The 9,855-nt window shown below is 57.5% G+C and overlaps 1 protein-coding gene across 1 annotated transcript in view; it reads right to left on the bottom strand.

Annotated features, from left to right (window-relative positions):
• The window catches only part of XYLT2 (xylosyltransferase 2), a 4,691-nt gene extending 1,393 nt beyond the window's left edge, over positions 1-3,298 (bottom strand). Inside the window, exons 1-2 of the mRNA XM_075579635.1 lie at positions 2,828-3,298; positions 168-646 (exon numbers count right to left, since the gene is read on the bottom strand). Coding sequence (XP_075435750.1) covers positions 168-646; positions 2,828-2,968 — 620 coding nt within the window. The 5' untranslated portion in view covers positions 2,969-3,298. The remainder of the gene's footprint in view (positions 1-167; positions 647-2,827) is intronic.
• Between the last annotated feature and the right edge of the window lie 6,557 nt (positions 3,299-9,855).

Raw genomic sequence — 9,855 nt, 5'->3', positions numbered from 1 at the left:
CTGCGCCCACCTTCCCCGAGAGACAGCTCAGACTGCGCCCACCTTCCCCGAGAGACAGCTCGCAGTGTGCCCACCTTTCCCCGGAGAGACAGCTCAGACTACGCCCACTCCGGAGAACAGCTCTGACTACGCCCACTCCCCTGAGAGACCGCTCAGACTGCGCCCACCATCCCCGAGAGACAGGGGCAGTATGAGAGAGACAGTGTCGGGGGAGTGTGCCCTCACCGGTCAGCGGGCAGTGCCGTTGCACATTCTGTGGCATGAGCTGTCCGGCCTGGTGCAGACACACCACGTTGGCGATCTCCTGCTGGCACTGGCGGGTGGTGGCTCGGGCGAGGGCAGACAGGGCATCCTTGCCCGCTATCTCACACTTGGGGGTGAAGCTTTGGTCTGTGGGGTGAGGTCCCCCCTCCACGCTACCCGTGTCGCCCTCTCGGGTGAGGTTGTGCCAGGTTTCCCGGGGCACATGGATGCGTGGCCCCTGCTTGTGCTTAGCGGTGGCCCCTTTGCCCACCTCGCCGCCCGCTCCCTCTGACCTCCATCTCCATGGTTTGCGGCCCACGCTGCCCCTGCGCCCCGCGGAGCTGTCTGGGTCCTTGGCGAGCTCGGAGTTATCCGGGCTGCGGCTTCTTCTCTGCAGAGCCCTCTGCAATCACAACGGGTTACACTGTCAGCTCTGCGGGCAGAGACCCCACTCGCCCACTTCTCCCCGTTACACTGTCAGCTCTGCGGGCAGAGACCCCACTCGCCCACTTCTCCCCGTTACACTGTCAGCTCTGCGGGCAGAGACCCCACTCGCCCACTTCTCCCCGTTACACTGTCAGCTCTGCGGGCAGAGACCCCACTCGCCCACTTCTCCCCGTTACACTGTCAGCTCTGCGGGCAGAGACCCCACTCGCCCACTTCTCCCCGTTACACTGTCAGCTCTGCGGGCAGAGACCCCACTCGCCCACTTCTCCCCGTTACACTGTCAGCTCTGCGGGCAGAGACCCCACTCGCCCACTTCTCCCCGTTACACTGTCAGCTCTGCGGGCAGAGACCCCACTCGCCCACTTCTCCCGTTACACTGTCAGCTCTGCGGGCAGAGACCCCACTCGCCCACTTCTCCCCGTTACACTGTCAGCTCTGCGGGCAGAGACCCCACTCGCCCACTTCTCCCCGTTACACTGTGAGCTTACACCCCACTCGCCCACTTCTCCCCGTTACACTGTCAGCTCTGCGGGCAGAGACCCCACTCGCCCACTTCTCCCCGTTACACTGTCAGCTTACACCCCACTCACCCACTTCTCACTGTTACTCTTTCCCAATCCTCTCTCATCACACCCACCGTCCCCTCCTCTCCTGTCATTCTCCCTCTTCCTGCAGCACCCTCTCCCCCTCCTTCAGTACCCTGTCTCTACCCCTCCTTCAGCACCCCCTCTCCCGTCACCCCTCCTCCTTCAGCACCCCCTCTCCCATTTCTTCCCCCTCCTTCAGCGCCCCCTCTCCCCTCCTTCAGCACCCCCTCTCCATCCTTCAGCACCCCCCACTTCTGTCTCTCCCCCTCCTTCAGCACCCGTCTCTCCCATCACTCCCCCTCCTTCAGCACCCCCTCTCCCTCCTTCAGCACCTTCTGTTCCCCTCCTTCAGCACCCCTCTCCCGTCTCTTCCCCTCCAGCACCCCCTCTCCCCCTCCTTCACCATCCCAACCCCACCCCTCCTTCAGCAACCCCTCCACCAGCACCCCTCCCTCCCCGCCTTCAGAACCCCCTCCCCTCCTTCAGCACCCCCTCATCCGTCTCTCCCCCTCTTTCTGCACCCCCTTCCCGTCTCTCCCCCTCCTTCAGCACCCCGTCTCTCGTCACTTCTTCCTTCAGCACCCCCCTCCTTCAGCACCTTCTCCACCCTCCTTCAGCAACCCCTCTCTCAGCACCCCTCCCTCCCCCACCTTCAGCACTCCCTCCTCTCTCCCTCCTCCATCAGCACCTCCCCCTCCATCAGCACCTCTTCCACTCCTTCAGCACCCCCTCGTCCCCTCCTTCAGCAACCCCCCTCTCCCTTTCTCCTTCAGAAACCCCCCTCTCCCCCTTCCTTCAGCACCCCCTCCTTCCGCAACCCTCTCCCCCCCTCCTTCAGCACCTCCTCCCCTGCCTCTCCCTCCTTCAGCACCCCTCTCCTGTCTCTCCCCCTCCTTCAGCACCCCCTCTCCTGTCTCTCCCCCTCCTTCAGCACCCCCTCTCCTGTCTCTCCCCCTCCTTCAGCACCCCCTCTCCTGTCTCTCCCCCTCCTTCAGCACCCCCTCTCCTGTCTCTCCCCCTCCTTCAGCACCCCCTCTCCTGTCTCTCCCCCTCCTTCAGCACCCCCTCTCCTGTCTCTCCCCCTCCTTCAGCACCCCCTCTCCTGTCTCTCCCCCTCCTTCAGCACCCCCTCTCCTGTCTCTCCCCCCTCCTTCAGCACCCTCTCTCCTGTCTCTCCCCCTCCTTCAGCACCCCCTCTCCTGTCTCTCCCCCTCCTTCAGCACCCCCTCCCCTGTCTCTCCCCCTCCTTCAGCACCCCCTCTCCTGTCACTCCCCATCCTTCAGCACCCCCTCTCCCGTCTCTCCCCATCCTTCAGCACCCCTCTCCCGTCCCTCCACCTCATTCAGCACCCCCTCTCCCGTCCCTCCACCTCATTCAGCACCCCCTCTCCCGTCCCTCCACCTCCTGCAGCACCCCCTCTCCCGTCACTCCCCCTCCTTCAGCACCCCCTCTCCCGTCCCTCCACCTCATTCAGCACCCCCTCTCCCGTCACTCCCCCTCCTTCAGCAACCCCTCTCCCCCCTCTCCCTCCAAGTGTGCCTTATCTCACCTCCCCTCTGTCCCCTTCCTCCTCCTCCAGGCCGCTGAAGCTCCACACCACCAGGCCCTGTATGAGCAGCAGGAGCAGCGCGGCCGCAGCCAGCAGCTTGTACCGGCGGCCGAGCTTCAGCACCCGAGCACTGGGCGCCATCTTCCCCGGGAGCGCGCCCGGGATGTGACGGGAGCCAGCACGTCGGCGCGGGAGCGAGCACGCCGTGTACGTCCTCAGAAGCCCAGGCGGGGTATTCTTGGTGCTTAATAGTTTTCTGCCCGAAGCAAAGATGGCCGCCGCTGCCCCGGCCCAGTGACATGTCAGCGCTCCCGTGGCTGGCGTGTCGGGGGCGAGCACGCACCGGGGGCGGGGCCTGAAGGAAGCGTGTGGGGGCGTGGTCTCGCAGGTTGCTAGGTAACTGCTGTTTGTGGAGGCCACGTGACAGCGGGACCCGAGGGCCAATCAGGTGAGAACTAATTAGGTGAGGGACCCCTGAGGTGAGACCCAATCAGGTGAGGAACCCCTGAAGTGAGACCCAATCAGGTGACGGACCCCTGAGTTGAGGGACCATCAGGTGAGGGACCCCTGAGGTAAGAGCCAATCAGGTGAGACCCCCATGAGGTGAGAGCCAATTAGACGAGGGACCCCTGAGGTGAGAGCCAATCAGGTGATGGACACATGAGGTGAGAGCCAATCAGGTGAGGCCCCCATGAGGTGAGAGCGAATAAGGTGAGGCCCCCCTGAAGTGAGACAATCCGGTGTGGCCCCCCCAGAGGTGAGAGACAATCAGGTGAGGTCCCCCTGAGGGGAGAGCCAGGTTAGTGTTATCTCAGGGTCTCTGTTTCTCCTCCACAGATTGAACGAGTGAAGCTGCTGCGGGAGAGGCCTGCGAGTGTGGGAGGGAGAGAGCAGCGAGAGTATCACCAGCCTGCAGGGAGAGAGCAGCGAGGGTATCACCAGCCTGCAGGGAGAGAGCAGCGAGAGTATCACCAGCCTGCAGGGAGAGCAGCAAGAGTATCACCAGCCTGCAGGGAGAGAGCAGCAAGAGTATCACCAGCTTGCAGGGAGAGAGCAGCAAGAGTATCACCAGCCTGCAGGGAGAGAGCAGCGAGGGTATCACCAGCCTGCAGGGAGAGAGCAGCGAGAGTATCACCAGCCTGCAGGGAGAGAGCAGCAAGAGTATCACTGGGCTGCAGGGAGAGAGCAGCGAGGGTATCACCAGCCTGCAGGGAGAGAGCAGCGAGGGTATCACCAGCCTGCAGGGAGAGAGCAGCAAGAGTATCACCAGCCTGCAGGGGGAGAGCAGCAAGAGTATCACCGGGCTGCAGGGAGAGAGCAGCAAGAGTATCACCAGCCTGCAGGGGGAGAGCAGCAAGAGTATCACCAGCCTGCAGGGAGAGAGCAGCAAGAGTATCACCAGCCTGCAGGGAGAGAGCAGCGAGGGTATCACCAGCCTGCAGGGAGAGAGCAGCGAGAGTATCACCAGCCTGCAGGGAGAGAGCAGCAAGAGTATCACCAGCCTGCAGGGAGAGAGCAGCAAGAGTATCACCAGCCTGCAGGGAGAGAGCAGCAAGAGTATCACCAGCCTGCAGGGAGAGAGCAGCAAGAGTATCACCAGCCTGCAGGGGGAGAGCAGCAAGAGTATCACCGGGCTGCAGGGAGAGAGCAGCAAGAGTATCACCAGCCTGCAGGGAGAGAGCAGCGAGAGTATCACCAGCCTGCAGGGAGAGAGCAGCGAGGGTATCACCAGCCTGCAGGGAGAGAGCAGCGAGAGTATCACCAGCCTGCAGGGAGAGAGCAGCAAGAGTATCACCAGCCTGCAGGGAGAGAGCAGCAAGAGTATCACCAGCCTGCAGGGAGAGAGCAGCAAGAGTATCACCGGCCTGCAGGGGGAGAGCAGCAAGAGTATCACCGGGCTGCAGGGAGAGAGCAGCAAGAGTATCACCAGCCTGCAGGGAGAGAGCAGCAAGAGTATCACCAGCCTGCAGGGAGAGAGCAGCAAGAGTATCACCGGGCTGCAGGGAGAGAGCAGCAAGAGTATCACCGGGCTGCAGGGAGAGAGCAGCAAGAGTATCACCGGGCTGCAGGGAGAGAGCAGCAAGAGTATCACCGGGCTGCAGGGAGAGAGCAGCAAGAGTATCACCGGGCTGCAGGGAGAGAGCAGCAAGAGTATTATCAGGCTGCAGGGAGATAGCAGCAAGAGTATCACCAGCCTGCAGGGAGAGAGCAGCAAGAGTATCACCAGCCTGCAGGGGGAGAGCAGCAAGAGTATCACCGGGCTGCAGGGAGAGAGCAGCAAGAGTATCACCGGGCTGCAGGGAGAGAGCAGCAAGAGTATTACCGGGCTGCAGGGAGAGAGCAGCAAGAGTTATCAGGCTGCAGGGAGAGAGCAGCAAGAGTTTCACCAGCCTGCACAGATGGAGCAGCGAGAGTATCACCGGCATGGAGGGGGAGAGCAGCAAGAGTATCGCCGGACTGCAAGGAGAGAGCAGCGACAGTATCACCAACCTGCAGGGAGAGAGCAGCAAGAGTATCACCGGCCTGAAGGGAGAGAGCAGCGACAGCATCACCGGCCTGCAGGGAGAGAGCAGCAAGGGTATCACCAGCCTGCAGGGGGAGAGCAGCAAGAGTATTACCAGCCTGCAGGGGGAGAGCAGCAAGAGTATTACCAGCCTGCAGGGAGAGAGCAGCGACAGCATCATCGGCCTGAAGGGAGGGAGCAGCGAGGGTATCACCAGCCTGCAGGTGGAGAGCAGCAAGAGTATCACCGGCCTGCAGAAAGAGAGCAGCAAGCGTATCACCGGCCTGCAGAAAGAGAGCAGCAAGCGTATCACCGGCCTGCAGAAAGAGAGCAGCAAGCGTATCACCGGCATGCAGGGAGAGAGCAGGCTGCCCGTGCTGCTGTTGCAGTTTAGGACATGAGAGAACCTGTCTGAGTATTAATACCGTAAGACCTTGTGTAATACCTCACAACGGGTAACTGGCTGACTGGGGTCTGAGTATTAATACTGCAGGTGATGGGCTGCCAAAGGCTCTGAGTAAAAATACTGCATTCAAGATTGTCTTTTAGATCCTTCATGATTGAGGCAGGTATCCTTGTTCCAATTATCGTTTATTCTTCAGAGACCGAAAGCATATTATAGGTGTCGTACGACACACCTGTGGTCACGTGACCTGCATACGGGACAAGGGTTAATACACAGCTCTCTAGCTGGCTCACTCTTCACCTTCACGAAGGTCGCTCAAATGAGCAATATCTCCCCTCAATCCGTAGCCATATACCACCTGTCACGCACAGCACACACGTGAACACGTGGCTTAGATGTGAAACCAGGGTTAATACACACGGCTAATCTAGCCAACTCACCTTTCTCCTCCGCAAAGTACTGTTAATGAGTTATTATTAACCCCTTACTCCATTGCAATCCTATCCATACGCTTCCACCACCCGAGAAATTATGCAAGATGTGTAAATTAATCTATCTGCCAGAGTCTCTGGTCCCTGTTTATTATAGAAAAACTATGCACTTAACATACAAAAATTTGCTGTAGCAAAATGTGTCAGAAAATGAAAATACTCTCTTCGGAGCAGGCACCAGTTCATTCAGAGCCCCAAAGCATTACTTGTATGTATGTATGTCTTTATTTATATAGCGCCATTAATGTACATAGCGCTTTACAGCAGTAATACATGTGACAATCATATAAATAACATAATATAAATAACATAAAGGGGAGAAGTGCTTCAGACATAAAAGTAACATTTAGGAAAATGATTACTTCTTAAAGAATTGTTTCATATATATAAAAACACGGTGATTACATTACAGAAAAAGGGTTACAATAACATACAGGTACAATAAATGCAGAACAGTTTCTTAAACTAACAGGATACGTCTTACTCAAGAGTGAGGGGGAGTGAGTCACAGCGCAGACATGGAGTGGGGGGGAGTGACTCACAGCGCAGACATGGAGTGGGGGGGGATGACTCACATCGCAGACATGGAGTGGGGGGGAGTGACTCACAGAGCAGACATGGAGTGGGGGGGAGTGAATCACATCGCAGACATGGAGTGGGGGGGAGTGACTCACAGCGCAGACATGGAGAGGGGGGAGTGAATCACATCGCAGACATGGAGTGGGGGGAGTGACTCACAGCGCAGACATGGAGTGGGGGGAGTGACTCACAGCGCAGACATGGAGTGGGGGGGGAGTGAATCACAGTGCAGACATGGAGTGGGGGGGGAGTGAATCACAGTGCAGACATGGAGTGGGGGGGAGTGAATCACAGTGCAGACATGGAGTGGGGGGGAGTGAATCACAGCGCAGACATGGAGTGGGGGGGAGTGACTCACATCGCAGACATGGAGTGGGGGGGAGTGACTCACATCGCAGACATGGAGTGGGGGGGAGTGACTCAGCGCAGACATGGAGTGGGGGGGGAGTGACTCACAGCGCAGACATGGAGTGGGGGGGAGTGAATCACATCGCAGACATGGAGTGGGGGGGAGTGAATCACAGCGCAGACATGGAGGGGGGGGGAGTGAATCACATCGCAGACATGGAGTGGGGGGGAGTGAATCACAGCGCAGACATGGAGGGGGGGGGAGTGAATCACAGCGCAGACATGGAGTGGGGGGAGTATCATATAACGCAGACATGGAGGGGGAAGTGAGTGACTCACAGCGCAGACATGGAGGGGGAGGCGGAATCACAGCGCAGACATGGAGGGGGAAGTGAGTGACTCACAGCGCAGACATGGAGGGGGAGGCGGAATCACAGCGCAGACATGGAGGGGGAGGCGGAATCACAGCGCAGACATGGAGGGGGAGGCGGAATCACAGCGCAGACATGGAGGGGGGACGCGGAATCACAGCGCATACACCAAAGTGATTCAAACAGGCGCTTCTAAACACTAATGAACTAATAATGTGAATTGTGAAATAAATTAAATTAATTGTAAGATGATAAAAATGAAGTCTCAACCTCCAAGGGAAATGTACACATTCCCAAGTACACGACAGCAAATCCAGGAATCGGGGGGAGCATGTTCATCAGGATCACCCCAAAATGAGAGAAAGGCAAATATAGTGCTATAGCAATTTTGGGGTGATCCTGATGAACATGCTCCCCCCGATTCCTGGATTTGGAATCACAGCGCAGACATGGAGGGGGGGGGGGGAGTGAATCACAGCGCAGACATGGAGTGGGGGGGGAGTGAATCACAGCGCAGACATGGAGGGGGGGGGGAGTGAATCACAGCGCAGACATGGAGTGGGGGGGAGTGAATCACAGCGCAGACATGGAGGGGGGGGAGTGAATCACAGCGCAGACATGGAGTGGGGGGGGAGTGAACAACAGCGCAGACATGGAGTGGGGGGAGTGAATCACAGCGCAGACATGGAGTGGGGGGGAGTGAATCACAGCGCAGACATGGAGGGGGGGGAGTGAATCACAGCGCAGACATGGAGTGGGGGGGGAGTGAACAACAGCGCAGACATGGAGTGGGGGGAGTGAATCACAGCGCAGACATGGAGTGGGGGGGAGTGAATAACAGCGCAGACATGGAGTGGGGGGAGTGAATCACAGCGCAGACATGGAGTGGGGGGGAGTGAATCACAGCGCAGACATGGAGGGGGAAGGGAGAGGGAATCACAGCGCAGACATGGAGTGGGGGGAGTGAATCACAACGCAGACATGGAGAGGGGAGGGAGTGACTCAGCGCAGACATGGAGGGGAGGGAGTGAATCACAACGCAGACATGGAGAGGGGAGGGAGTGAATCACAGCGCAGACATGGAGAGGGGAGGGAGTGAATCAGCGCAGACATGGAGAGGGGAGGGAGAGGGAATCACAGCGCAGGCATGGAGGGGGGGGAGGGAATCAGCGCAGACAAGGATGGGGGGAGTCAATCAGCGCAGACATGGAGGGGGGGAGTGAATCAGCGCAGAGATGGAGAGGGGAGGTAGTGAATCACAGCGCAGACATGGAGAGGGGAGGGAGTGACTCAGCGCAGACATGGAGAGAGGAGGGTGAATCAAAGCGCAGAGACCTGGAGGGGGAGGATGAATCACAGCGCAGACATGGAGAGGGGAGGGTGAATCACAGCGCAGAGACCTGGAGGGGGGGAGAATGAATCACAGCGCAGACATGGAGGGGAGGGAGATGCTGAATGACAGCACAGACATGGAGGGGGGGACAGAGCCCCCTGAATATAACGAAGAACTGCTGCACAAGGTGAGGGAGCTACTACACAGTGTGTATATCTGTATAAATAGAGAGAGGCATCTGTGTGTGCGTGCGTATGTATATATATATATATATATATATATATATATATATATATATATAGAGAGAGAGAGAGAGAAGGCATCTGTGTGTACGTGCGTATATATATAGAGAGAGAGAAGGCATCTGTGTGTGCGTGCGTATATATATATATAGAGAGAGAGAAGGCATCTGTGTGTGCGTGCGTATATATATATATAGAGAGAGAGAGAGAGAAGGCATCTGTGTGTGCGTGCGTATATATATATATATATAGAGAGAGAGAGGCATCTGTGTGCGTGCGTATATATATATAGAGAGAGAGAGAAGGCATCTGTGTGTGCGTGCGTATATATATATATATATATAGAGAGAGAGAGAAGGCATCTGTGTGCGTGTGTGTATATGTATATGCTGTATATAGAGAGGCGTCTGTGTGTGTGTGTGTGTCTGTCAATATATATATATTTGGCTAATATGGCTATTGTCCATTCCTGTGTGTAGTGTTGAGGGTAGAGAAGGTGGGTGAAAGGGGTAGTTGCCCCAGGGTGGGTGGTTAGGCGTCCTGGGGGGGGTGGGAGGGTGAGGGTTAACCTCTTAATGACCTTAGCAGTTAGCCGCTAAGGTAATGAAGCTCTGCTTTTCATTTTATTTTTAGTACAACAGTAGGCTTGGAGCAGGGGGTCTCTGGAGCTGAACCCCTGCTTCCCGAGGTACAGGCCTCAGTATGGGGTGCCGGTATCCCGAGGTACAGGCCTCAGTATGGGGTGCCGGTATCCC

The sequence above is a fragment of the Ascaphus truei genome, chromosome 22 (genome assembly GCF_040206685.1).
Source record: "Ascaphus truei isolate aAscTru1 chromosome 22, aAscTru1.hap1, whole genome shotgun sequence".
NCBI lineage: Eukaryota > Metazoa > Chordata > Amphibia > Anura > Ascaphidae > Ascaphus > Ascaphus truei.
The sequence above is the reverse complement of the archived record's forward strand: the minus strand, read 5'-3'. Positions and strand labels throughout refer to the sequence as shown.